General features: G+C 49.2%; 13 protein-coding genes across 13 annotated transcripts; 7 read left to right on the top strand and 6 right to left on the bottom strand.

The window, feature by feature from the left end:
* Window positions 1-1,079: 1,079 nt before the first annotated feature.
* BDP55DRAFT_709121 (family 18 glycosyl hydrolase) lies at window positions 1,080-2,700 on the top strand (the record flags this gene model as incomplete). The annotated part of the gene is made up of 4 exons (XM_060578119.1): window positions 1,080-1,186; window positions 1,235-1,333; window positions 1,407-1,456; window positions 1,518-2,700. The coding sequence occupies 4 exons, from the start codon at window positions 1,080-1,082 to the stop codon at window positions 2,513-2,515; spliced, it is 1,254 nt and encodes a 417-aa protein (XP_060421547.1). The 3' UTR covers window positions 2,516-2,700.
* Window positions 2,701-2,702: 2 nt separating this feature from the next.
* Window positions 2,703-4,455, bottom strand: BDP55DRAFT_709120 (S-adenosyl-L-methionine-dependent methyltransferase; the record flags this gene model as incomplete). The annotated part of the gene is made up of 9 exons (XM_060578118.1): window positions 2,703-2,862; window positions 2,913-3,353; window positions 3,500-3,580; window positions 3,630-3,667; window positions 3,728-3,762; window positions 3,830-3,959; window positions 4,024-4,046; window positions 4,119-4,217; window positions 4,287-4,455. 9 exons carry the CDS (start codon window positions 4,453-4,455, stop codon window positions 2,835-2,837), a joined length of 1,044 nt encoding a protein of 347 aa, XP_060421546.1. The 3' UTR covers window positions 2,703-2,834.
* An 819-nt stretch (window positions 4,456-5,274) lies between these two features.
* BDP55DRAFT_525263 (uncharacterized protein) lies at window positions 5,275-5,604 on the bottom strand (the record flags this gene model as incomplete). Its single annotated transcript, XM_060567803.1, has 1 exon — window positions 5,275-5,604. A coding segment is annotated over one exon (330 nt), but the record flags the coding sequence as incomplete, so codon positions are not given.
* A 2,119-nt stretch (window positions 5,605-7,723) lies between these two features.
* BDP55DRAFT_739151 (uncharacterized protein) lies at window positions 7,724-8,203 on the top strand (the record flags this gene model as incomplete). The annotated part of the gene is made up of 3 exons (XM_060580399.1): window positions 7,724-7,894; window positions 7,958-7,984; window positions 8,045-8,203. The coding sequence occupies 3 exons, from the start codon at window positions 7,724-7,726 to the stop codon at window positions 8,201-8,203; spliced, it is 357 nt and encodes a 118-aa protein (XP_060421544.1).
* Window positions 8,204-9,002: 799 nt separating this feature from the next.
* On the top strand, window positions 9,003-9,611 carry BDP55DRAFT_739149 (uncharacterized protein; the record flags this gene model as incomplete). Its single annotated transcript, XM_060580398.1, has 2 exons — window positions 9,003-9,202; window positions 9,266-9,611. The coding sequence occupies exons 1-2, from the start codon at window positions 9,057-9,059 to the stop codon at window positions 9,609-9,611; spliced, it is 492 nt and encodes a 163-aa protein (XP_060421543.1). The 5' UTR covers window positions 9,003-9,056.
* A 1,100-nt stretch (window positions 9,612-10,711) lies between these two features.
* Window positions 10,712-11,384, top strand: BDP55DRAFT_687840 (uncharacterized protein). Its single transcript, XM_060576605.1, has 2 exons — window positions 10,712-11,065; window positions 11,128-11,384. Exons 1-2 carry the CDS (start codon window positions 10,867-10,869, stop codon window positions 11,154-11,156), a joined length of 228 nt encoding a protein of 75 aa, XP_060421542.1. The 5' UTR covers window positions 10,712-10,866; the 3' UTR covers window positions 11,157-11,384.
* BDP55DRAFT_687839 (uncharacterized protein) lies at window positions 11,371-13,118 on the bottom strand. The gene has a single exon (XM_060576604.1). The coding sequence runs from the start codon at window positions 13,013-13,015 to the stop codon at window positions 11,564-11,566; it is 1,452 nt and encodes a 483-aa protein (XP_060421541.1). The 5' UTR covers window positions 13,016-13,118; the 3' UTR covers window positions 11,371-11,563.
* A 1,545-nt stretch (window positions 13,119-14,663) lies between these two features.
* On the bottom strand, window positions 14,664-16,331 carry BDP55DRAFT_774417 (methyltransferase-like protein). The gene is made up of 4 exons (XM_060581209.1): window positions 15,599-16,331; window positions 15,189-15,536; window positions 14,924-15,079; window positions 14,664-14,866 (listed from the first exon to the last, which is right to left on the bottom strand). The coding sequence occupies exons 1-4, from the start codon at window positions 16,317-16,319 to the stop codon at window positions 14,832-14,834; spliced, it is 1,260 nt and encodes a 419-aa protein (XP_060421540.1). The 5' UTR covers window positions 16,320-16,331; the 3' UTR covers window positions 14,664-14,831.
* An 889-nt stretch (window positions 16,332-17,220) lies between these two features.
* On the top strand, window positions 17,221-18,425 carry BDP55DRAFT_624735 (monooxygenase-like protein). The gene is made up of 3 exons (XM_060571408.1): window positions 17,221-17,530; window positions 17,590-18,131; window positions 18,208-18,425. The coding sequence occupies exons 1-3, from the start codon at window positions 17,230-17,232 to the stop codon at window positions 18,409-18,411; spliced, it is 1,047 nt and encodes a 348-aa protein (XP_060421539.1). The 5' UTR covers window positions 17,221-17,229; the 3' UTR covers window positions 18,412-18,425.
* Window positions 18,426-18,680: 255 nt separating this feature from the next.
* On the bottom strand, window positions 18,681-19,366 carry BDP55DRAFT_568640 (uncharacterized protein; the record flags this gene model as incomplete). Its single annotated transcript, XM_060570702.1, has 2 exons — window positions 18,681-19,168; window positions 19,228-19,366. 2 exons carry the CDS (start codon window positions 19,364-19,366, stop codon window positions 18,681-18,683), a joined length of 627 nt encoding a protein of 208 aa, XP_060421538.1.
* Window positions 19,367-20,555: 1,189 nt separating this feature from the next.
* BDP55DRAFT_568641 (uncharacterized protein) lies at window positions 20,556-21,668 on the top strand (the record flags this gene model as incomplete). Its single annotated transcript, XM_060570703.1, has 2 exons — window positions 20,556-20,735; window positions 21,321-21,668. The coding sequence occupies 2 exons, from the start codon at window positions 20,556-20,558 to the stop codon at window positions 21,666-21,668; spliced, it is 528 nt and encodes a 175-aa protein (XP_060421537.1).
* A 1,036-nt stretch (window positions 21,669-22,704) lies between these two features.
* On the bottom strand, window positions 22,705-23,388 carry BDP55DRAFT_639324 (uncharacterized protein; the record flags this gene model as incomplete). Its single annotated transcript, XM_060573236.1, has 3 exons — window positions 22,705-22,812; window positions 22,872-23,155; window positions 23,217-23,388. The coding sequence occupies 3 exons, from the start codon at window positions 23,386-23,388 to the stop codon at window positions 22,705-22,707; spliced, it is 564 nt and encodes a 187-aa protein (XP_060421536.1).
* A 468-nt stretch (window positions 23,389-23,856) lies between these two features.
* Window positions 23,857-24,750, top strand: BDP55DRAFT_624732 (uncharacterized protein; the record flags this gene model as incomplete). The annotated part of the gene is made up of 2 exons (XM_060571407.1): window positions 23,857-24,327; window positions 24,403-24,750. 2 exons carry the CDS (start codon window positions 23,857-23,859, stop codon window positions 24,748-24,750), a joined length of 819 nt encoding a protein of 272 aa, XP_060421535.1.
* Between the last annotated feature and the right edge of the window lie 1,996 nt (window positions 24,751-26,746).

Below are 26,746 nucleotides of genomic sequence, written 5' to 3'. Positions count from 1 at the left end.
TATATCGGACGGGGTAATTCGATACCGAATTTGGATATTTCGGTTGTGGGTTGGTCTCTCTTTTGACACTTTGTCTTGAGGTAGTTTGTCTCGGCAGTGCAAGTTGGCCAGAGTTATCAAAGACAACACCCACTCACTGGAATTGAAGGTCAATAGAAACACGTCACAAGTCTCTCCTATAATTCCCCCACCGCGATAAGAAGGAGAAAGCTTTTGGGGATTCGCCAGAAACGAAGCATGTGCTCACATTGAGCCTGTCCCAAAAGGGCGATAAGCCCACACAGTGGAGGGTCACATTCGGCCCCGACTCGGTCATTCGCCCTACACTGGCCAAATTGTAGGCACATGGCCATTCAAGGGTAGGTCCTGAATAATGTCAGAACTCAGCCAATCTCAACGACTCTTCTCGTTGTGCTAACAGAGGAAAGTCGGCTACCACCTGCATTAGCACCGGCCCCTCACCTTGCTCCTAGCCACTCACCAGCCACCATCACCAAATCCTCACCTTTGGTGTTGGCGCTCCCTTGACACACAAAATTTCATAGCGAATCTCCGAGCTGTTGCTTGCAACCAGTACTCTGGGTGGGTACGTTGGACTATGGTGTGCTAATGGTACATTGAGCGGCCAGCCTCGCAGGTCATCGCCATCTTCATTGCTACCACTCGAACGTGACAAACAAACGACGCGTTCGAATTCTTCCACATGCACAAGCCAGCATACCAAGAATTCGTCCCAGAGGCGGATCTAAGGGGTTTGCATGCCCGAATTTTTTTTTGACAATCTCATTTGAAGACAAGTAACGTTTCGGCTGGAATGGGCCGGGTTTGCAAGTGACATCCCGACGACTGGATGCCAGGACTTCAACAATGATATTGTTGCTCGACGGCTGACTACTGTAGATAGCGCCTTGTCTAACATCGCCGGACACAACTAGTATAATATGATCAGTTGATCGCTTCATGTCCAGTGACGTGTACCTGACTTGCAGAGACATTCTCGTATTCACTCCTTTAGCAAGCTATTTAACGGATCAAATCATACCGCTTTCAAGATGAAGTTTCTTCAATCATTAATCACCATGGGTGCCATACTCTCAACAGCTGTGCGCCCCTCGACGGCGGCGCCGACGAACATCACGGAGCGAGGTCTCCAGGGCTACACAAATGCAGTCTACTTCACTAACTGGCAAGTTTTGGATGTTCAAGTAGAAGAATTCTGCTAATCTCATTGAAGGGCTATTTACGGTCGCAATTACCAGCCCCAGAATCTTCCAGCATCGCAGATCACCAATGTTCTCTACGCCTTTATGAATCTGCGCGCGACGGGTGAAGTGTAAGTCAATTCACAACTCACCCTAGACGACTAGCGCAGGAACAGGAAAGCTAATGTTCCTACCCACTCAAAGCTACACCGCCGATACCTATGCCGATTTAGAGAAGCACTATCCCACCGATTGTAAGACCCATTGGTCATAGTTAGCCTGATACGGACTTATACTGACTCATTGTGACTGTAGCATGGAACGATGTCGGCACCAATGCTTATGGCTGTGTCAAGCAGCTCTACCTGTTGAAGAAGGCCAACCGCCGCATGAAAGTCATGCTCAGCATCGGAGGCTGGACATGGTCAACCAACTTCCCCGCTGCCGCCAGCACGCCTGAGGGCCGAACCCTCTTTGCTCAGTCCTCGGTCAAGCTCATGAAAGACTGGGGGTTTGACGGCATCGACATCGACTGGGAGTACCCAGCCAACGCCACTGAAGCAGCCAACATGGTTCTCCTGCTCCAGGCAGTCAGAAGCGAGCTGGACTCCTACGCCGCCCAGTACACTCCCGGCTATCACTACCTGTTGACCATTGCCTCACCCGCCGGCCCCAGTCACTACAACGTCTTGAACCTTAAAGCAATTTCCGATGTCATTGACGCCTTCAATTTGATGGCCTACGACTATGCCGGCTCTTGGGATGCCAATAGCGGCCATCAAGCGAACTTGTACCCGAACCCCAGCAACCCTTCTCCGACGCCCTTCTCGACCGATGCCGCAGTCAACGATTACCTCGCAGCGGGCGTTCCAGCCGCAAAGATCGTTCTCGGCATGCCCATCTACGGACGCTCGTTCGAACAGACCAACGGCATCGGTCAGCCGTTCTCCGGCATCGGTAGCGGATCTTGGGAGAATGGAGTGTGGGACTACAAGGCTCTTCCTAAAGCGGGCGCGACCGAGCTTTACGATGCCACGGCTGTTGCTTCCTACAGCTACGACTCAGCCGCCAAGGAGCTGATCTCTTACGATACACCCGCTGTTGTGCGGACCAAGGTCTCCTACTTGACCGGCAAGGGCCTCGGTGGCTCCATGTTCTGGGAGGCGAGCGGTGATAGGACTGATAGTGGGAGTCTTCTGGCTACCAGTTTTAATGCGCTCGGTGGCACCGGCACCCAGGACCAGAGTCTTAACCAGTTGAGCTACCCTAACAGTCAGTACGACAACATCCGCGCGGGTGTACCGGGCGGTTGAAGCTGGAGATTGAGATGTTGTAGCTCATGTCATTTCGGTCTCTTTTGTCACATGGCGTTTGGCGCAACGGGTTTCGGGCTAATTGGATTGTCCAGACGCCGGATCAGCTCATGCACTACTTTTTTTTACCTGAGCTCGCATATGAGCTTTTAGTCCTTTTACTTCTCTTTTACTTACTACCTCAGATAATAATCCACTGCCTTTTCTTCTCTCGATCACATCTGCTGCAGTTTAGCTCACTGCATTCACCTCTGCTGTGGGTCTCATGCCGACAGCATCGTGCCTCAACTCGGTTTTCCGCAGTTTCTCCTTCCCCGTCCTAGAGTTTCTGTCCATAGACAGCGTGGCTGAGAAGCTATTAGCACACTTATACATTCTCTAGGTTCTTTCGGCTCACTAGTTCAGATATGCGTGGAATGCACCGCTCTTCAACTCTTGGCGAACCTGGGCTAACAGCACCACTACCTCCTCTCTAGTCCATCCAAGAACACCAATGAACAGCTTTAAAGTGAATGCATCGAGACCCTCCAGAGTTCGAGCGAGTTTGCACCATCCCAAGTCCTTATTGTGGGCGTCCTTAGACCAAGGACCCAGAGGTATCTTGAAATGCCGGTGAACAGCATTCTTGAATGGCGCTTGACGAACCCAGCCCTCCAGTTTGGGGCCTGGAGAGTCTTCGCGACCCAGCTTCTTGCAAGCTTCGATGAACAGTCGATCCCGCTTCATGATTGCATGCTCCTCCGTAAGTGTTCCGTCGTCGCATGCGTAGAGCACACTCATGTCTTGAAACTCGGCCCAACCCTTTGGCGCAAGGTTTTTAGCGAGCAAATCGGTTATTCTAATTTGACCGAGAAATCAGGTGCGCATCATTGTACAGTGGTGGTCGCCGCCTCCGAGGAAAGAGCTATTGAATGCCGGGGAACTCACTCGTATACTCTGTTCACGAGCTTTGGCCAGTCCGCGATAGATGCCGCCATGTATCACGTGAAAATGAAGTCGTATTTGTTGCTGACAACCCATTCGCTTTCGACATCATCAATCTCGAACTTGACATTTGGCGGCACCCTGGTTCCAAATTAGCCAAAGTCATCTTTCCAATGACCAATGCCCTTACCATTCTGGTTGGATTGGGCTCAAGTCATTTCCAAAAATCTACCAGTCTCAATGTCAGCCTCTTTCTCGCCACAGCGTTTATATTTCAGATGCGTGTACCTCAGAATTTGGAAAGAGGTCGACAATCTTGATGGCTCCTAATTAGTCACACTAATGGTTAATTTGGGAATGCAAGACTCCATCGGTCTGGAGAAAGCTTACAAATCCCAGTAACGGTTCCAACGTCGAGGATGCGATGCGTTGCCTCAGCCTTGATTGGGGCAAGAAAGAACTTGTTGCCGATGGTCTTGACAATCATCGTATGTGTCAAATATAAGCGATCCATCTCTCTCTTACACAGACATAATGTCAGAAGTGACTAAGCGGAAGATAGGATTCGTGTATGGCGTTGTTACCTCATCGTTTGGAAAGTTATATGCTGTTAAGAACGCAGTATTGTTGTGTGAGCTGTGCTGGGTGTGTTATATGCGGTCTTTGATTGTCCACTTACATCCTGCTCGGAAAGCATGATAGGTTCGCCCATATTCTTCCGGATAGTCCACAACGCTTGATGTCCAAGACGCCGTATACGAAGAGCTAGGGATATGAGCTATGTTAGTCGATTGGCCCAATTAACCTGCGAGCGAGATAGGCGTCAGGGTGTCTGGCTATTCTTTACATTCGGTCATCGACGGTAGATGCATCATAAGTTGAATCAAAAGAGAATCATCATAAACAAGTGGCTTGGACGGTAGCTCAAAGTGACGTATAGTTGTGGCACTGCCTCGCCGATAGATCCTGAATACGAGCAGACTCGATCTGGCATGGGCGTCAATCAACTTCAACATTAACTTCCCAAGATCACCACCTCCTGTTCAGGTTGGATACGAATATGATACAAGTAGTCTGCCATCTAAATGCCTACTTCGAACTCAGTGGAATTCTATTCACGCTAGTAATTTGCGCCTGGTGAATTGGACGGAGCTTGTAACCATGCTGTACCAGAATAGCTTCGTCTTTCAACTTTTTTGCCGGTTCGCCCCTTTGCTCCTTCCAATCAACCAGCTTAGCTCTGCATGTCCAGTTCGGTGCATTCCTTACCACTTCATGGCTTACGAAGAGGTGGAGATCCCTGAGAGTAGCTCTCAAGAGTGACAAGTTGCCAAGATATTGTTCCGCAGGCTGCGCTGCCGTGATGGGAAGATCCTCCCTTAGGAGGCCCATTACCAATGAACTAAGTAGCAAACTGTCGCATTGCTGACGCCACGTCAATTCTGCGCTAGAAGTGCACCAGAAGTCGTTTCCAATGGCCGTAGTCAACTGGGTGTAGAGCTCGACGTAGGGGCTGAGTTTTGCAGCAACTGCAGCCTCGCGATGTTTTCGGATGATCTCTGTTTGCTCTAATGTCAGAATGGTTACCTTTTTTCGAGTAGAACATGAAACAAAGGTCTAGACATACCAAGCAGCCAAGGAGGTTCCAAAGTTGTCAACTCATCAAGATAAGTGCCCCCATATTGCAATCGCTCGCTCCCATCGGGTGAACGCACCGACTCGTTTGCAATCTTCGTCACCATTGCATTGAAAATTTCCTCTTTGCCAAGCTCCCAAGCGACGCGGAGCAAGCCGAGATGTTGATTTTCGCCCTTGATTCCTTCCATTCATCCAGCAGCCCAAGGACAGGTGAGAAATGTGACAGTGTAGTTGTCGGTCAAGACGAGAAGCGCAGTCGGGTCTTTCAGAGTGAGTAGCATGGAGACCTGATCGAACCATCCATGAATGATGTCAAGAAGGATCTGAAAAGGTTTTGCGCCATCGTCTGGAAGCTCAACCGCCCAATCGGCACCATCATCTTCGGACGACTTTGACTCCTTGAAGCCACCGAATAGCATTCTCTTGAAAACAAGTGAGTACCGGGCAAGCGTCTTTGCGCAGACAAAGAAGGATTGCGTGGCCCTACCTGCGCCAACTACGATCTCCAGGTCCCCATCTTCGTCGATTGTAATCGTGAGAGAACAGGTGCTCAACATGTGTGTTTGGCTGGGTCAGTTAATATGAACAGGGGATAGGTTTCAGAAGTGGAGTAAGCCAACGTCAATGCCCATGCAACAAGGTGTTCAAAAGTAAATGAAAGGCTTGGTTACACTAAGTTGATGATGACGTTATCGTTGATTGTGTCTTCAATGGTTGTCGCCGTTTGTGGTGAAACAGAAGGAACTGACTGGCGGTGTCAGGAATTTGGGTGACTGGTGAAGGGTCTACCAGAGATGATGCCTCATTGCGTTGGTATGATTGGTCAATGAGGCTGCTCTTCCATACCGCCTTCTAGAACAAGGTCCCCTTGGACAACTTTACCCAGGACATGAATACCGTAATTACCTTGTCAAAACACCAATTAAGGTTACGTGAGAGCTACAAATAATTTTCATATATTTAATTATACAAATAACTTAGTAACAAAGAGATATTTTAACATCATCTCAATCTGACACTCACAAGGAGTCGCGGCGTCCAGAAGTCTGATTCTAGCCTTCGTTCTGCTAACGAAGGCAAACCGAAGGTAGTCGAAGAAAGGACTGAAATTTCCATAACATACGTATCAGATGCTTTGTGCCTTTCGATTCAAGCAAAAACGAAGTCCGAAGAAGTAGGAAAATTCACAGCCTGCTGATCAGCTAAGAAGGGAACGTCCAGAACATCTAACCGTGGGACAATGTTGAAATGTTGAATTTCGGGGAGTTTGTGCTGATTTCGCTCACTTTACAACGCATCCGCAAACAACATTGAAGCAAGGACAGCCTGATTCTTCATTTATCCGAAAGAAAGAGCATATACTTCAATAATTCTACATCCCATGTCAACCGAGCTCCGTCAATTAGATCACATCAGCTGGGAAGTTGCGAGTCGGAGCTTGGAGTGGAAAAGGCGGCCGACAGAGGTCAGGCACACGGTCCATGTTCGGCGCCGGAAATTTTTCATGTTTGGGCGTTTGTTGCTGAAATCGGAGCCTGGTTTGACTGACTTCGACGTCTTGAAAGCTTAACTTGTGGCGATCCTGGGCCTAGGCGCGCCAAGACCGTGTATCAAAGCTATGCGTAAGTGCATGTATTCGTACCGACAACTCGGAACATGCATCCCAGACTCAATGTGCAAGCAAGCAGAAAGTTGCATTACTAATCACGACTTGCGAGCCCCGAACGCCTTAAAGCCAATTCTCCCACGTCGATCACTCCATGTCACCGTTTTCCCCATACGGATTCTGTCCGGCCCCGTCTCAACAGTAACAAATGATATTGAGCCTTCCGCAGCGATCTGCTCCGTTCATGCGTACTGCGTAACTATCACTTGACCTTAGACATATTCGGGTTCTAGAACAAGGCATGCAGAACATGAAGTGATAGAAAATTCCATCGGAGAATGGTCTCATGATAGCCGGTCTTACTGTTTTTGTTTCAAGCCTGCACGACTTCTGAAGTAAGAAGATTTGAGCATGCTTGAATTAGAGCTTGATTAATTTCCGTGTCTGTGGGGCAGCATTTGTCAACGTTTGGAGGAAGCAGAGCACTGATTAGTCTCTAGACTGCAACGAAGGTGAGCGCAATAGCAGACGGTTGTGATGAGTTTGGCTGGTGCCTAATCCTGGGATTTTCTAATCAAGACCAGCGCGAGAGCAGGCACTCGGTATGCTCAGGTACTTGTAAGTAGGTACCTTAAGTTGAGAAGTTGACAACTTAGAGTCAAATTTTGATTGGCATTAGTGGATAGCAAGCTGCTCAAGAGTTTAGATCATTTGATGAGACTAATGAACTGAAATAAACAACTCTGCCTCATCGGCGATGAGATTATGACTGGACGTTGTTGACAGCCTCGAGACCGGCGTGTCCGCGAAGCCCCGGCTGAGATCATCGGACCAAGCAGTCTCTTGAGTTTCAAATTTCCTAAGAAACTTGCTATACCGCAAGAAAGACCTTCCGCTTCTCGGGTAAAATGGCTGAGTCTGGGGTACATAAAGACTCGATTGTCCGGCGTTCTTCTGCCATCAACTCATCATCACTTTGTACTCAACCACTACTAATCTATTTTGATCCCATCTCCATCGAATCAGCTCAAATCGCCAATATGAAGTTCACTGCCTCCACCATCATCGTCGCCGCTCTCGGTGCCTTCTTCGCGCCTGGCGTCGCCGCGGACCCTCACTACGAGTGCTCCTGCAGCACCTGGAACGGTCGCGGCTGGACCTACGACTGGCAGCTCACCTTCAACGCCTGCAAGAATAACTATGAGGGCGAGGTACGTAACTTTCGGAACAGGATGTTTCAAGATGAAGGCTAGTGCTGACTGACACGATCACAGGCCAACTACAACCACGGTCAGGGCAGAGTAAGTCCATTCACCCCTGTGACAACTGCGAGGTCTAATGCTAACATTTCTCGACTAAAGTGCAAGTGGTTCTCCCACAAGCGCGTCGATGGCGATGACTGGAACCATGTTTGCGAGGCGCAGGCTCGTGATGGATACTACCCCGTGGCCAACGATGTCATTGACTCTACACAGACTAAGATTACTGGAAAGTCTGGCCACGGATTCTGCAAGCGATAGGGCTTTATAGAGGACTTTGATAACTCTCTAAATGGACCGCAACTGAAGATAGACTTTGAAGGGAAATTTGCAGGCGGAAGAAAGTGTACTAAGTGGGACTTGAAATGTCGATGCGAGTAATAATTACCTGATTAACAGATATTCACGTTAAGACCAGAGTCTCCACCAATTCCTTGGAGACCTGAAAACTTCACTTTCCGCAGGCCGTGGAACAAATCTTAGTTACCCCAAAAATTGCATTGTCTACCGTTGGGGTATTTTATGCGCGAAACTCAACCATGAAGACCGCTCCTGCCGTTATCCGAGCGGTTTGTCATCGTTGCCAACTAGAAGCAACCAAACATTGAGAGACCGACGTCATGACTCAGTCCAGTTACTAAAGTCTCATTGAGCGAAGCTTAATGAAGTTCAATCAGATCATGTTCTCCATTGAAGAAGCAAGATAAAGTCAGGTATCTTGGATACGGAGGGCTGAACCCATATCAAGGTACTCCGTACTCAGCTTCGTTCGCCCCACGGTTTATCATGAAAGTCTCCGGTCATCTCGGAACTGTTGACTGAACAGATCGACACGGATAATGCTGAGCCACAAATCTGTTTCTTTCAGAATTGAACACCGAGTGAATTGGCTTTGCCCTATCGAAAGCTTGTAGTATTAACTGACAGTAGACTTTCCAAATGATGTGGATGAAAAGCCCGCTGAATTGCCAGCTAGAAGGCTTATTTGCGTTTTGCAATTCTCTCTGGGCCGATAAAAGTCTCTGGAGCTCTCGACGTTGGGATGGTTGAGCACCAGGTCTCAACTACATCCCTTCCCCTTCAACCTTCACATCTCCTCACTCAAACAACCATCATGAAGTTCCTCGCAGCACTGATTCTTGCTACGGCCGTCTCGGCACTGGTAGTCCCTCCTGTTGAGCAGTCCCACGACGCCCATGGGGATGCCGAAGGTTCCCTTGAGCTCATCGGCTCAGAGATCAAGTCTCCCGAGACCATCAAGTAAGTAAGCCATGGAGCTCTGCCCCTCAAGCCGTGTGCCTGACCGTTTGATCGTATTGCCAGATCTGGCGACGAACTGTCCGCTTCCTCCGTGGCCCTCGAGAAGCGCATAGATGGCATCCCCATCCCCCACGGCGTTGCCTCCGCCAAGTCCATTCTCCTCGTGGGAGTAACTGTATCTTTCCACATGGTTGGAGGCTGGGTCCGTCAGGGTAGTCGCAATGTGTGGACCTACACCTGTAAGGGCATCGTCTTGACCAACAACAATGACAGGAAGGCGGTCAGCATTTTTAGCGCCGGGATCAAGTACTTGACCAACTACATCATGTCGGAGGGCAGAGTCTGGACTGTGAATGCCCCGGCGGAGGGGTTCGCGGACACGGTTAGCATCAACATTGGAAAAGCTTAGATCGACATGCCGTCAATGTTAGGGAGTGGATATATTGGGTAGAATAGAGCAACTTTAGCTTCTTGGCCAATCGGAATTCAATACTTGTCCATGTACAATGCCATCTTTTGAAGTTTGAACAAAGCATCTGTACTTGCTGAACTGTGAAAGTGAACTATGAATGGATCAAATGTGTTGCCAGAAATCTGCTCAATGAAATATTGGGTTCCCTCCACAGCGCCAGTCACCTGGACTAGAACCATGTTCCAGACTACCCAACTGATTTGAGCATATACACCACCTTGGTGTGTTCTCAGTCATCTGCGAAAAGTGCACGGCTTAGGCTACCGGCGAATTACATTGACCACACAGAGGAACCCAGAATCAAAGGTCTCAATCCATTAGGTAGTCCCCACAGGGCCCTCGATTGGGGTTCCGGGAAGCCAGTGAGTCAATCCTGCTACAGGCTAACCGGTTCACTCTTGTAAGGAGTCCGAAGCTCTCAACAACTAAGACGAATACTTTATATTAATCAGACCAACCTCGCTCCTCTCTCTGGTCAAGTCAGCCAATGACCTGCAACGAAGGAAATTCTACCAATTTCTGACGGATTTCTCGGAAGGAAACCCTCGCCACAAAAAGGCCTTCCTCATGGTGCGGCGTGCTTGATTGCTCATAAAACTGACTCGAGGCCGTTACAGAATCCAAACTTCCATGTTAACTCAAGTTTAGAGTTCAGTCTAGCCAGCCTACTGGGCCCCAAAACTGGGCCTCAGCCCCTAGATTCGACAACATCAGGAAGTAGTTTCCACTGGGCAATGATTCGTATGCTCACGGCACTCGTTTGGCTCCCCGTTCATAATGGTGTAAACGCCATGCACATGATACATCAAGCCACACTTGGCGCGTCGTTCATTTCAGCCAGTGATGGGCACTGCAGATCTGTGACCACGATACTGGGTCGTTTCCAGATGATCGGTCTCCTCAGGTTCTATTCTGGGATGAAACTCCACGTGCACCCGCCTCCCGCCCGAGTATTCACAAATGTCGGGGAGATTAATACTGGGCACGTATGGTGCCGACGGGGAGAATACGACCGTCGGACCCGCGACGCAGATCTTTACAAAAGGCAGACATACTTTCGCTTTCTCCCAGTTCATCAAACCTTCTCATCCAAAAACTCTCTTCTTCGCCATTTTGCGGTGTGGATTCTGCCTGGATTCCGGTACATCCTATTAAGCTTGTTTTTAACTTCAAGCTATTGGAACCGATCACAATGAAGTTCGCACTCGCCGCATCTTTGTTCGCTGCTATTGTCGTCATGCCGGTCACGGCCGGAGAGTGCGGCACGTTCGGGACCGACTTCGGGGCTTGTCTGAACTGGTGCTCTGATACCAACCCTGGTGCCGAACGATACATCATCGATGGATGCTACCGGGCTGTTTGCTCCAGCTGCAGGCCTGCGAAGGAACGATGCAAGTTGATCCGCCCGAGCACCGCGATCTGTGACGATTTGACTGACGTGTGATGCATAAAGCACTTGAGGCACGAGTTTTCCAGGCATGAGAATGTCCAAGAAGCATCCAATAACCTCGACATGATCTCTTCCTACCCGGCCGGCCGCTACGACTTCTCAACACTACTAGGAATCCAGGTGCGACGTTACGAATAGTTCTCTTCCTGCCACCTTAACCCCCCGACTTCCCCGGACTCCAGCTCTGTTGATATTGACACAACGATTGGTCCCGTCGCTAGACGACTCAAGGTCACTTTTGGCCTTCCTCAAATACCCGATAGAAAAATATCACAAATTGTTTTACCGCGTTAAATCCGGTGCTGCATTTATTTCATGGTCTAAACTCTTACGACTGATTCCGCTGTTGCCCAGGTATCATGTATTCCGAATTCCTCAATGCTTAACCATTTACTCCTCCTGAGTTGATGGGTAATATCCTCTTTCCTTCATGCCAGGTTCACGACTTTCCACCAATGGCCGGCGCTCCCTCCTCGCCGCCCACAACCTTCTCATAAGCTGGTGCCGCCTCGCTAGGCTCATCATAACCCGGAACCTCTTCGGCAGGCGGCGGTTGCACATTCGACGATGAATCAACCGCAGATGCCCTCGTCCTCCCACACGCCGTATCCTCATCTGGCGCTAGAACAAGCAACTTCTGATTTCCCTCACACTTCCAGGTCTCCCCCGCCACCGACAACTTCACCTCCCAGTGTAATACGTGCTCAATCTTTACGCAATATGTCACAAATGTTGGTAGGACCGTCTGCCCAAACGAACCTGCACCATTCCTCTGGCCGAGGAGTAGCCGTCCCAGTGCGTCAACTCGTAGATCCAGGACGGCGCCGAGGTCTAGTGGGACTTCCTTTGGACCCGATGGAACGACAATTTTGCTGTCTGGGGCTTGGAAAAGATGCTTTAGACGCGCTAGGCAGAGTTTCCTCGTCTTGCTAGCGTCGTGGGGGTCGAGTGTTCCCGGGCAAATGATGCCTGTCGTCGTCTGTAGCTCCAGCTCCATCTGCTCTATCGTCACCGTCTGCTGTACGTCCTCGATGATATCCGACGTGCGGTCTCTGGACGGTGTGAGATGAAGCAGGAACGGGATGGTCGACTCGTTGCCCAGCTGAATCACTGTTGGATACTGCACATCGAGGGTGTAGTGGAAGGTAGGAACTTTGGATGAGCCAAAGAACTTTTGCGTCTTTTGCTTGAAAGACAGCTCCGCGTCCGTCATCCCTGGGAGTAACCGCTGACTGCTCACACACCCAGTCTTGTTACGCCTATCCAGCCTGAAGTCGCTGATCATTGGAGACGGCACGGGAGGCGAGAAGACCCTGACAGGCATCGCCGCCTTCAGGACGGAACTCTTTCCTTGCACCGTCAACTCGGCCTCAATCCAATACTCCACAAAGCCGTGCCAGCTCTTGTTGAAACCGGATCCGTCGAAATAAAAGGTCCCCGGTAACGGCTGTTCAGGCAGCCCTGCGCCGACGTGGGTCCCAAATCCGGGACGCAAGAAGCATGCCTCCTTGGCACTATCCCCACCACAGGCATTCACGGCACGAGCATCCGTACGCGTCGGTAGCGCGAGGGCAAAAGGCCAGGATACAGGCTGCCCTTCGGCTCCGGGCGCGACGTGGACCGGCCCGTGGTGGACTACATCGGTGATGGCGCCCTCGTGCCAGAAGTTGAAGCGGGAGCGGTAGTAGCTCTTCTGATTATTGCCGCGGGAGATGACGAGTTTCGCTTTCGCGCGCCCGAGGAGACGGACGCGGACTGTGGCGTTGGCAGCGACGATGTGCGATTTGCGGACAATGTGGCCGAGGATGACGCTGCCTCCGTGGAGGGGCGTGTCTGGGTGAAGGAGCTGTATCGAGAGATCGATATTGTTCTTCCTTTCCGTGGGAGGCATGTTTATTCGATGACTGTATCTCGAGCCACAAGGGTTTAGATCATCGATGGATTAAAGAGAAAGTTCAATGGCTTATGGAATTGCGAACGTCGTCGTGTTTAAACATGTCATGAATTGCAGCACAGTAAGCACTTAAGGACGGAGGTAGCGCTAGGCAACGACAACATGGTTGGTGCAGTGGCGCAGGTAGCGCTAAACATGCAGGGAGCTGTGGCTGTGTAACATCACTCAATGAGTTGTTGAAAGTCCACCGGCTCAGCTCATACATGATACGTCTGTTCATCTTATTTCATGGAGATGTCATTCCATCTTATAGATAGCTCATCTCATCTCATTCTTGTTCGGTTCTGTTTAGCCGCGCCATGTGGATCATGGTCCCGGCTCCATACATCGCGCGCCGCCACCCACGCAGTTGATACTCATACGACCTGCCCGGGCTTCGTTTATCGGTATCCCACTTATACAGACGACGCACCGTGCCTTTTAGCAGAGATTCTGCGTCTATCAGACACAAGTGATCTATTGTCACCCGGATGGAGATCTGAGATGCTCATTCCAGCCCTCTGGGAAAGGCTGAACCTCTGCAAAGTGACTTATGAATGCCAACTTCTCACGATCTCAATGTCTGTCCTCTACCTTGATTGCTTATCACCTGAGTATAAGCGTGCAATCAGGATAGTAAATATACTTGCCGTCACTTATATTACTGGACATAGATATCCAATGGCAGGAGCCTTCTAGGTAGACATGCTAAGGTAGTTCTCAACAGTGCCAGTACACACAGGCCCAGTTCGGAACCCATAATAAGAACTTACACTTGGTGTCTTACAAGCTACTCGCAGACTCATTAAAGGAGTAATTCATGAGTAAAGTAATGTAAATACGACTATCTCTCTAAGACTAATTGACTGTGTGCTACTATCTGTCAAACGCCGTGCTTGCCGGTAAAAGTTCCGAAGGCCGCCAGACCCCTTGATCTATCAATTGCTGGTCAACATCTCATTGTGTCTTGGAGAGTGTTGTTAAGAACTTGAACCAAAGCTCCGAAGGGAATATGAGGAGCATATAGCCTGAAGACAATACGGAAACCTAACAAATCTTCAGATATGTACTTCGCTATGATGGTAACTGTCCCATTCAGGGCTATGAATGTTGAACTATGTAATTTCCGTACTTATATAGTCCTTTGAGTGAGTCTTGACAAACTCTCTGCCTCCACGAACAATTTAATGGAAGGATTTTAGGAAAACAAATAAAATGCGTTCGGTTCGCAAAGAAGTTCCCTATCGTTTCCATGGATATCCAAGTACGTGTGTTTACATTTGGCGACAGCTAGCACCTGTTGGGATATGGCAGGGAGGTCAAGTCACTGATGTCGCTAGCACGAAGCTTGCAGGCGAGTGAAGATTTAATTAGTGGTTATATATGGCCAATGGATCTCCATAAACCTGTAGTAGGCCGATAATAGCTCTATCCAAGGCCTCGGGAGAGAAACGTGGCATGATGGCGGGTGCTGAACAGTTGAAACAGAACGTCACGTTGCTATTGCTGCCAAGCAAGCAGCACAACTATTGCGCCGGGGGCTGAGCTGGTCCTGAGAAATTCAAAATACACGTATGTGTCATAATAGGACAATGCATGCAGAAACCTGTTATATTCGATATGACATGCATTCTGGTGTCTACAGGTATGATCAAATTGAGAAGTCTCTCAGGATCATCTTCAGGCCTGCTGCCCTATGTCCTAAGGTACCAAACACATCTTTCGCGACCATCCGTCTAGCTCAAAAACTGGATGTAGTAAAAAAAAACCCCTTTCACACTCTCTTCGTCGCTGTCCAGAATTGCGTGACTGATTTCTCAGTTAGACATCAATCTCATCTCCAGCACGAATACAATGGATACTTACCATACGTAAACTTGAGCAACGATTCTGGCTGTTGGGCGTAAAGGCTGTCAATACTCTTCCGCGACGAAAGGTCTACGTCGAATCCAATCACATCCGCTAGATGAAGCACTTCCTCGGCCGAGAGTTGAAGAGCGGTGTGGGTGCCATATTTAAGCGCTAGATGTACGTAGTCTTACGTTAACTCTACCTCACTGATTAAATTACAAGAAAGGTCCCAAGGTCCAGTCAAGTTGTAAGTAAAAGAGGGTTAATGGGGAAGTCTTACGTCCAAGGTTAATCCAAGTACCACCAGGCTTCAGTAGCCGGTGGATGTTGCTCAGGAAGTCAATTATGTTGTTTCCAATGTCGATGAAGAATAATGTGACAACGGCGTCGAACTGACCGTCCTCGGGGAACATCTCCAAGAAGTCGCCCTCGACAAATTTGACAGCCTTGTTTGGCATGTGATCTGGCACCGTCAGGGCCGTATAGCGCGAGGAGGGGTTGGACTGATGAGTCCACTTGGTCACAAAGGGATGAATAGTATGCTGGTGGAGCGAGGTCGTATGATTTGTAAGAAGGTGATGAGCCAAGATTGAGCTGAAGTCTAGGTCGTTGGCCGTCACATCATACCCTGCGTCAACGTGTAAGCACTTGATACCACGCTCTCGATTCATCCGTGAAGAATGTACATACCGACATCAGCAATATCGCTCGCCAGTCTACCCATACCGCATCCGGGGACAAGAACCCTCTTCCCCTTTCTATTTTCGCCAAAATGTTGCTCAAGCCCAGCCAAGACGGGTGGAAAAGTAGCCAGCCTCTCCGTGACACCATGTGAGCTCCAGTCTCGTGAAAGATGCCCAAAAGTCAGGTCCACAAGACCAAAATCGGCATCGTCTTCGTGCGTCAGCGCTCCTGGGCCGGTTTGATAGTGCTTCCTCGAAATCTGTGCAATCTGCTCTGAGAGACGGGCGTTCACGTTAATTCCTTCGGTGGCTTTCTCAAAGTGCTCAGGATACCCGAGCTTGTTGCTCATCAACTTCTGTGAGGGCGTCTGCCGGTCGTACCGCGCATATTTCCGGTGTAACACTCCCTGGGCGAGAGACGAATACTGCTCGAAGGAGTTGATGGCGTGCGCCAGGTCTTCAGGGAGCTTCTTCTCTCCTTCAGATGCGCGAACGACCTTGGTGGGCCTCGCAGAAGCTCCGACGGGTGGTTTGGAAATGGATGGTGGAGAAATGTCTAGGGGGGCGTTGAGCGCAACGTGAAGGGCTTCAGCGCGTAAGGAGAGCTTAGAGAGAAAAAGTGCAACGTCAGACAACGAGCCAGACCCACGGAGGGCGAGGTAGAAGGGAAAGATGATGCAGAGTAAGAGAGCAAGGGAGCGGGAGGGGAAGATTGATGAATACAACATTGTGCTTGTAGCTTCGATAAATGTTTGTGCCAGGAGAGTTGATTTTTCGTGCTAGACGCAGCCCTGTCGGAAGCAGGAAGAGCTTCACGAGTGGATGAACGGCGTGATAAGTGGAAAAGCCCCTAGCCTTGAATCTCTGCGCCAGCTGCTTTCCGTTTTAAGGGCCAGATATTCTACATCCAGCCTCGAATATCAGAAGTCGCCGCAGGTACCAGAAGGCAACGGCTGCGCCCGCCGTCCGCGCCGTCCGGTCCCAAGCGATGGGGCCTACCGTCTGAGTATTGTCTGAATCGGAAATAGTGGATTATCACGATTCACGATCACACGGATGCTAACCAGGATCATCTCTGTTCTTGTTTAAAGTTCTGCCAGGGGGGGGCGTGTGTCCCACTTTACTTGAGGTAACCTTCGGCTAGTGAGACAGGATGAATCCCTCCAGCACTATCAGCCTTACCGCGGCCTGCCGACGAGTCAACGACTAGGGAAAGCCGCCTGGAATGAGAAGGTGTCTAAGATGGCAGGCCACGTCAGACTCTCTACCGAGCCGAATCTCTTGGACCGCAGCAACATAACTGTTACCTTGGAACGAAGAGGCCTTGACACTTGAATATGAGCGCGTTATGAGGTTGCTATTGAATAAGACTGTGACTATGAACTCACAGGCTCTCCGTCTTGCCGCAGCGAAACCCTTCAATATGATGGCGGTCGAGATTGAGGTTAGCTGCTAGACGGTGGAATGGCTGTATAAATATATAGGATACTCTCTCATTGGCCGAAACCGTGTTAAAGTGGGACGCATCCCGCAATCAATATGGCCAAAGTCCTTATTTAACCCTGTAACTACCATCTGCTCTCCGTGGATGCTTTTGCTTCTTCCTCAGGAAATCGAATTCATACTCATGTTACAGCCATGGGTCGTCCCGTTTTGTTTCTCTGTGTACTTGCCGTTCTCTCAGTCCTTCCCAGCCACGCGCAAGCAACAAAATGCGGCAAGCTGTGGACACGCAAAGAATGGCGAACGTTGACGCAGGGTGAGAAAACTGACTGGGTGGGGGCTGTCAAGTGCTTGGGAAGAATAAGGCATCAAAGACTATCCTTCACTCCAGAACAGAAGGTTCTTGAGGGGTTGAGAAGTCTATACGATGACTTCTCCTACTCACACGCAGCAGTAGAGCATAGCGCTCATAGGAATGTCTACTTTTTGCCGTGGCGTATGTCCCTCTCCTTTTTCCCTTCCCCAAACACACATCCGATACTCACACGAGCGCAGACCGCTGGTTCCTCTACCTATTCGACACGTCCCTCCGCCAAAACTGCGGGTACAGTGGTCCAACACCATACTGGGACTGGTCTCGCGATCACGCCGACCTCGTCGGCTCTTCCGTGTTTGAAGATTCACCCGAATCTGGGCTTGGCGGGACTGGGGACTGTAACTCTTCCCCCGAGGCCGATTGCGTGGTCACCACAGGTGCTTTTGCCCAGTTCGAGCTCGCCTGGCCGATTCCGCACCAACTTCGCAGAAACTTGACGCTCATCACTGGATGGTTTGAACACGAGCGGCCCCAGAACTCCACACTTGGCCCAGACTCCGTGCGGAACTCAACTGAGCATCACACGGGCGACTTTTACAGTTTCCAGCACTCAATGGAACAGATGCATAATCATATCCACAACTTTGTTGGCGGCGACTTGGCGGGAGACTGCCCAAAGAGATTGCCAGCGGATGATTGCAAGGACCTAGCCGTCGCCTTCACGCCGAATGACCCTCTATTCTGGTTGCATCATGCGCAGCTTGACCGATTATGGAGCAAGGTGCGCGCCCCTCCCAAACCTTACTTAACTCAACTGTCACATCAAATTTACTAATGTGTATTGATGAGTTCTGCAGTGGCAACGTCGACACCCCGCCAATTTGGCCGCTTTCTCCGGCATACCCTTACACTCGTTTAATATGAGCGACCCACAGTACGACCTTAACGCAAGCGCATATTATGAGATGCCATTTGACGTTCAGAGTGTACCAGTGATGCCGATGAAGGTTTTTGATACGGAGGCTGAGCCGCTATGTTACCAGTATGTAGATGAGGAGTGACATTTCCAGGGCTGGAATAATAAACGCCGCATGTTGGTTGCACAATCTGAACTAGTAAACCTCGGGTCGCGTTCGCTTTGTCTTCATATTAGAGTTTAGCTCTGCCTTACCTGTCTGTGCGCACTCACTTACACGAAGCGCAGAGGACGAAGAACGAGACTGGATAAATGGGACGGATGATTGAAGCGCAAGTGTTGGTTTGAAAGACTTGGTGAAGTTGATTTGGCATCTATGGAAGGCGCCGAAGTCTAAAATTCAAACCGGACTCTCTAAAGACTAGACTCATTGATTCTCTCAAACATTTCTGGTGTCCATTTTCCGTGTTGTTCCGCCATCCAATCGTGTACCTGTCTCCAATCCCGACAGGTGTGTACAGCTCCTTCACCTGCAGCGACTTTGTCGCCATTGGCCAGTTTCTTGTTTGTACCGCCAGGTTCGATAGTCGTGTCAGCGGCGCAGAGAATGCCCTGCCGCAAGTAGTGGAAGCAGTGCTCTGTATGGTCAGACCCGTCGTCTCCATTAACAAGCACGGCACGAATGTGGCTTAAGCAGTGCATCTGATGCCACATTGACACGCCAAATGCGAAGTGCTCCTGACCCAGGAAGACGAAACCCTTGCCAGGGGGACGTATAGCGTTCCATTCAACCGTAGAAGCAAAGCCTTCCATCCCGTAGTGCTCAGAGTCATCTACGAAGTTGGCTTGAATGGTACGGACCTTGATAGGAAGCTCATGAGGCCGGTCACCTTCGAGATAGGCTATTGTGTGTTAGCTATGAAGGCTGAGAAAGAAAGTGGCATGAGAAAACTAGACACACTGTATGACTGTGATCCGCGGGTCAAGACGCGAAAGGAGAAGAAGAGAGCGCCCAAGTTCAAGACGAGGCATACGCAGAGCGCTACGAACAGCCCGAGTGAGGGGCCTAGTAACTGAGACTTCAAAGACTTGAAAGACATGGTCGCGTGCTGGCAGGGTAGTGCGTTGAGGGTTCGCAAAGGAAGAACATGATCGTTTTGATCAACGGCGCCGAGAGTGGGCGAGCAGTGTTTAACACATTTGTGGCCGTATCCGCACTCACTCGAGTAGGCGAGTCGCAACGATACCACGGGGCGGTGCAGGAGGATTTGCAACTTCGCAAGTGTCAAGATGCTCTACTCGTAAGAGTCAGTCGTCCAAGGGTTGCATCGACCATGTGGAGAGCCCTGGTATGCAGGCAGGGGCCGCATGACAACTTGGGGTTCCACAAAAGCTGTTCGATATACGACGACAGTAAGTTTCAGCATCTAGATGAACATCTAGATGAACTTCGGAATCTCCGTTGCTGCGTTGACGAAGAAAAGGACCGCAGGGCCGTTTGAGGTTCCACAAGATCTGCTCGCTCGACTTGCGATGAAAGTAAGTTTCCCCGTCTAGATGAACCTCGGGATTCAGGATCCCAGCTGCGGAAGGAAGGGACCGCAGGTATGGAACAGGTTGCGTGCTCCACACAAAGTGATGTGACCGCTCGATATGCGACGAAAGTAAAGTTTCGATAGCCAGATGAATCATGAACGCCCGCAGGTCAATTTGCGCGCCAGCCTTAGGGCTCAACCGAATAAGCTGAATGAGGCTTGGATAAGGCTTGCCCGACGGAACGGACATCGAGATATCATGACTCCGTCCGACGGCGCGTCACGCCCGGCGTGCCATCTACACGCCCCCAGCCCTGCTGTTAGAGATATCCACCAGCTTCGTATACCCGGCGTAAAGGCGATAGCTAGTCACGATCTTTACCTAGAACCTCATCGTCGAATCCACCTGAGAAAGTTTGCAAGGCATGTCAGAGACTCGGCACGAATGTCTGAAGACCCACGACTTGAGAATTATCGCGAAGGCAACGCCGGCGCAACAACGCACAAGCACGCTTCAGATCGTGGTGATTCGTGGCCGTACGGAGAGATTGTTGAACGGATATCCCTCCCATGAGCTTCGTCTCTTGAGGCTCGAAATTCCATAAATACCCAAGGAAATAACCACTGTCGAAAGAAAGAATCCACAACAACATCTCACTTCACAGCAATCATCTGACTATCTTTCAACATCTTCAACATCTTCTTCAACACCTCTTTTATTTCACACCATCAACTTTTCAACCAATCTTTCAAAATGCAGATCACCAGTGTCATGCTCAGCCTTGCCAGTCTCGGCCTGAACGTTCTCCCTGTTCAGGCCGGACCCATCCCCGGCGCTGAAGCCGCTCTGGCGGCTCGCCACGTCTACTCTCCTGACGTTGACGAGGCCCCCGTTGCCAAGCGCCACGTCTACTCTGTCGACAAGGACGAGACCGTTGAGAAGCGCCATGTCTACTCCCCTGACGTAGATGAAGCTCCCGTCGCTAAGCGTCACGTCTACTCCCCTGACGTGGATGAGACCCTTAACAAGCGCCACGTCTACTCCCCTGATGTCGACGAGACCCTGAACAAGCGTCACGTCTACTCTCCGGACGTCGACGAGACCATTGCTAAGCGCCACGTTTACTCTGTCGACAAGGACGAGACCGTTGAGAAGCGCCACGTCTACTCTCCTGATGTTGACGAGACCATCGCTAAGCGTCACGTCTACTCTCCGGACGTCGACGAGACCATTGCTAAGCGTCACGTCTACTCTCCGGATGTGGATGAGACCATCGCTAAGCGTCACGTCTACTCCCCTGATGTCGACGAGGCTCCCGTTGCTAAGCGTCATGTCTACTCTGTCGATAAAGACGAGGTTGAGAAGCGTCACGTCTACTCCCCTGACGTCGACGAGACCATTGCTAAGCGCCACGTCTACTCCGTCGATAAGGATGAGGTCGAGAAGCGTCATGTCTACTCTCCTGATGTTGACGAGACCCTCAACAAGCGCCACGTCTACTCCCCTGACGTCGATGAGGCCCCAGTTGCCAAGCGTCACGTCTACTCCGTTGACAAGGACGAGGTCGAGAAGCGTCACGTCTACTCCCCTGATGTTGATGAGGCCCCCGTCGCTAAGCGTCACGTCTACTCCGTTGACAAGGACGAGGTCGAGAAGCGTCACGTCTACTCCCCTGATGTTGATGAGGCCCCCGTCGCTAAGCGCCACGTCTACTCCGTTGACAAGGATGAAGTCGAGAAGCGCCACGTCTACTCCCCCGACGTCGATGAGGCCCCCGTTGCCAAGCGCCACGTCTACTCCGTTGACAAGGATGAAGTCGAGAAGCGCCACGTCTACTCCCCCGACGTCGATGAGACCTCTTCATAAATTCAAAAATGGTCAAAGCGAGTCAGGAAAATTCACTGCAGCGACGGGTTTGGGGCGAAGTCGTTTTGGGCGGTATAGATCCCATGGCTGGCTTGCGAGAAGGGGAGATGTAGTGGGGTGTCTCAGCACTTTTGCGAACTTCCAGTGATCAAATGCGTAGCTAGGTTTGTTTAGTTAGAGGCGTCCTTCTTCAATTACAATAGAAGTTTCTTTCCAATATGGTCTTTATTTCGGCAAACGCCCCTAAATTAAGCGTATCCCCACGGAACCTCCATGCCGGTAAGCAAATCACCAAACTTCGTAGCTTGTCTTGTAATCTACTGTCTTAGCGCTAGTTACACAAGATTAAGTAATATACAAAAACTCAAAAAGAGCTAATCAGTGTGTCAGGGCGCATCTGGCTAAGTAATCGTTTCCGCGCGCACGTTTGGTTTGTCGACGCGACGAGTCTCCGCCAGATAGCCTTTCCCCTACCCCTTGAAATGTCAATGGTCGTACAAATAGGTACATCTAATGTAAGGTTTACTATCCTAGTCTGCGGAGAACTTACAAAGCCCGATGGAGTCTTCGCGACCAAGGCCCGATCGGTCGCTGTCCTCCCCGATGATGTTTGCGAGTACGAGGAAACTGCTCGCTCTTGCGCTTCCCTTGCTCTGGAGCTGCCTTGATAGCCTTGCCAAGACTAGCGACTTGACTGAAAGCTGCAGTGATCTTCGGCGAAGTACCTATCTCTATACACGTTGCATGTAAGACTTATTCCTACAATTTATCTTGGTTATGTCTTATGCAGAAGGAGAAAACCTTAAATCTATCTTATGCAATCACATTGAGCATGTACACAAGAGCATTGACGGCAGACGGTTGATTTAGATAAGCTACAGAACCAGACAACTCAACACCAATCATGTTCCCTACATGCCCAAAGCCGTATAGCGCCTTCGCATTGATCTATTGTATTCTACCCAGGTTAGGAAACGGTTGTAGAAAAGTAGGTCCAGAGACCGCAACTATATGAACTAAGGCTCCTCGGCCCAATCTACAGGTACTCATCCGGCATTGGAATAAGTGTCTCGTTCCCAGCTGCACACATGGCCGGATGCTCCTCAGGAAGAGCCTCTGTGTCAGCCATCTTAACATCAGTGCACTATGGGTCACATCAGTCTTAGTCTAGCTACGTGTGGCATCTCAGCTGGGGCAACTCACAAAATATTTAATATTGCCTGTCGCCGGATCTTTGGCCTCAAAATACATGACTCCCATCTCATTGACTTTGGTCTCAAATGGTATCGTGACATTGACGCACACCTGTCCTGAAGGCTGGATTGGCAAGTCCTGCAGGATGACATGGGGGAAGTCGTCCCTCTTCTTCGGCACTCTGTTCCGGGTGTAAAGAGCCGTGACAAGGTCTCCAGGATGGCCAGAGAAGGAAAGGAATGTGCGGGAGCTGCGGGCGTAGGCTTGGGGGTTGTGCACGATCTCCCCTTTTGCTATGTGTTAGACCATACTCGTGCCCGGGAGTCTGAGCAGGAGACTAAAGGGTCAACTTACGGCAAAAAGGGTGGAACTCATCTAACTCTGCCCGGGAGGGGAGGTTGGCACCGCGGGACGACCATGGGTACTGGACGTGAAAGCCAGCGTGGGCCGGGGCGGCGGCGGATGTGAGGTCAATACCGGTGCCGAGGGCAAGCAAAAAGCTGAGTATGGCAGGAATTTTGGGCATGATGGATGGTTGTCAAGTGCTGGATCGGCGTAGGTTCCACGTTATACGCGGCCATCTGCGGCAGAGAGAGAGAGCTACATGATATAGCTCGTGCCAAGACACATGACAGTCCAACTCTCAACTGAATTGAGGATACTGAAAGTGGCCGACACGGTCATCCCGGAATGTCAGATAAATTGCGTACACTTTGCTTGTCGAGTCAAGTTCTGGTGAAAGTTTGAAACTACAGACGCGTTGCAGTCCCACTGCATCATTATTTCTAGGTACTCCTCAATGGCTAGACTGCGCCACACGGTAGTTCCGCGTCTTGAAGCTTTATTCCAACTCATCATCCGTCCTCGTCTGACTTCCTCTGACCTCCTCTAGACACTTCTGACCTCTTTTCATCCACTATTTCTATTTACTCACCTCTCAAATCATCTCCTTTTGTTTCTGTCTTCCGCCCGCTTCCTGTACCTACCTCTCGCGATGTTTTCCAAATCAAAGATGAGCAATTCCCAATATACGCCTCTCTCGCGACCAGGCGGTGGCGAGGGTTCCAGCCCTAGCACATCTCTGGAGAAGCGCTCCTCCTCCGAGGATGATGACGATCACCCCTTGCTGGAATGTTCGGAGAACCTCCCCGGTCTCCAAGCATCCAAACAGTGGCAGCTTCCCAAGCTCATCCTCTTCTTTTCCTTCGCTCTCGCGCTGCTATCATGTGCGAACATCGCACTATTCCCCGCGACACTGTCAAACTACGCAGCTTACCCCTATACCGACGCTGAGCTCAATGCCCTACCCTACGGCGACGCCAGGTTGGGGCTGGACAGAGCAGCAAAGATTCTTCGCCCGCCGAGAGAGTATCTCCGCGCCTGGCCAGACAAGGTTGTGCGAGTGAGCCGCAAGTTGAAGAACTCGGTGTGGGGAAATGGGCCGCAGGTCTATGTGACAGTCGAGGTACGCGCGCATTTCCTTGCTTTATCGTTCTTACTCTCGCCCGTTCGAACAAGAGAACTGACATGAGAAAAAAAGGACTCAACAATTATGCGTTTCCCGGTTCCTACCGCCGGCATCAACGCCTGCGCAATTTCCTGGCACGCGCCTCCGGAGAACTCCACGCGCATCAAGGACCTGACCACTAAGGGTGACGTTTCCGAAATTGAAGTATGGCAGCTCATCGCGCCCTCGGCCACTTCGCAGCCCGGCTCTTCCACGGACATGGGCGAGCTCGACTACGACACGGTGTCGTACTCCGCTCTCCCTGTGCGTGGCGAGCTGCTCGGCGTGCTGGACCTCACTGTTGGTATTCCTATCACAGGGATGGTTCGAACCGTGGGTGATAAAGAGGTCAAAATCTATATATATTTAACTTCTGCGTAAGGTGTAAAAAGGAGGTTCTAACTGGAGGTTAGGTAGACCGTAGATCTTGTAAGTATGGTCTATAAGTGGCCCCTGTGCGGGCCCCTTGCTTTGAGGTTAAATTGGACTTCTAATCCGATACTAACTATTTCTTTTTTTTATTGCTTAATTATGGCGGTTAGAAGTATAATTTGATCTCGGGCTCCTTTGCCGAGGCTGCCCCCTTTTCCTCCTTCTTTTACTCTTTGTGGGTTATCTATCCTTTTATCCGTATTATTACCCTTCCTTTACCGACGAAGTATTCGAGCCCTTTGTTGGGCGTTATTTTTATAAAAGTATCTGCTAGATTATCGTCCTTATTGATTTAATAGATCTCGAGGATCTTATAGCGCTTATATGATTACCGGAAGGCTATAATATCTATTATTAACCTCTTCTCCTTTATAGTACCTAGTTTAACGAGGTACTTATATAGTAAATATGAATTAGTATAGACGATTATCGGTATTGTAGGGATATTAAGTTGATTAGTAATCCTCTTTAGCGTTATTAAGATTATATATACGATATTGACGCCGTTAACTATGCCGTAGACCTTTAAGGTGAGTATACTTTATATGACCTTTTTACTCTTTATTAACGAGTAGTGGATAATATTACTGTAGATTATGAAGTTCTCCTTTTTTATTACCTTGTTAGTAAGGATTATTATATATTTTAATTACGATATGAGGTCGTTATTATTTATAAATGAGCTATTGATGAATATATAGAGCTTTGCCTCCTTTAGGTCGATAGGTTAGTATATGAGCCCCTTATTGAGGTTTATTTATTATTATTATAGTTATTGGTTAAGGGTGTCGAAGTTGCGTTCTGTTGGCGAAGTGGCCTATGCTGCCCTTATATAGTTGAAAGTGGCCTCTGGCTGATAGATATTTGCGATATAAGCTCCTTATGCGAGCTCTATTTTGTACCGCTTTTAGTAGTCGGTTATCCTTAGGTTAATAAGGGTGATCTTCTTGCTTTGCCCTTTTTATTAGAAGATAATATTTTTGTCCTTGATTATGAGGATCTTGCTGTTGAACGTAAGTGGTATATCCTCTGTAAGGATCTCTTTTGGCTTAGTAGTAAACTTTACCTTCTCTAGCTCCTTATCCTCCTTCTCTATAAAGGCCGTATTAAAAAGCCCTAATATATTGTCGGTCTATATTCTAACGATTCTAAATAGATCGTCTATATGTACGGAAACTAAGAGGCAAGGATTATACGTCGATATAATTATTAAGAGCTTGTCGATATAGAAATCGTGGTATATTACTTATTAGTAAGTACCTAACTTTATAAGGCCGTAGAGTGGCTTTAGTACTTTGATAATTATGTTGTCTAGGTATTTACTTGCTATCTCCTTTAGTAAGTAAGCTAATATCTTCTTTATGAGCTTTGTTGCCGATTAGGTATATACTTAGGTAATATTACGACTCTAGATCTAGTATCCTCTTTACTATAATAATACTATTAATACCATCATTAATCGTTAGTAGTAGCGCTAAACTATCGGTAACTATATAAGTAGTACCGCCTTTTTAACGTCACTGTAACTTTATATTATATACCTTAATTTCTTATATAGCTAATTTATCCCCTTTCCTTTAATCTTATAGACCATTTGTAACTTAAAAATACGGAGGTTTATATACTTTTTTAGGTTATAAGTAATAAATTTATAGACCCCTCGATCGTATAGTATATTAGCTTTAATAAGGTCGGAGCCTTTATACGGTCGTCTTATAATTATAATTATCCTTTATTCCTTTAGCTTAACCGCCATTATAAAGTCTACTTTCTCCTTGGCCATATAGAAAATAGTAATAGCCTTAGTATTAGATATGAATTACTATTAAGGTGCTTTTCGGGGTCTTCCTCGGCATCTTACTTATAGTAGGGGTACTAGTTCTTCTTCTACCTCATCGTCTAAGGGTACTATAATGATAATCTCGTTAAGGATGGTTTCCTACCC

The sequence above is a fragment of the Colletotrichum godetiae genome, assembly GCF_030913485.1.
Source record: "Colletotrichum godetiae strain CBS 193.32 chromosome Unknown BDP55scaffold_121, whole genome shotgun sequence".
In the NCBI taxonomy this organism is placed as follows: Eukaryota; Fungi; Ascomycota; class Sordariomycetes; order Glomerellales; family Glomerellaceae; genus Colletotrichum; species Colletotrichum godetiae.
The sequence above is the reverse complement of the archived record's forward strand: the minus strand, read 5'-3'. Positions and strand labels throughout refer to the sequence as shown.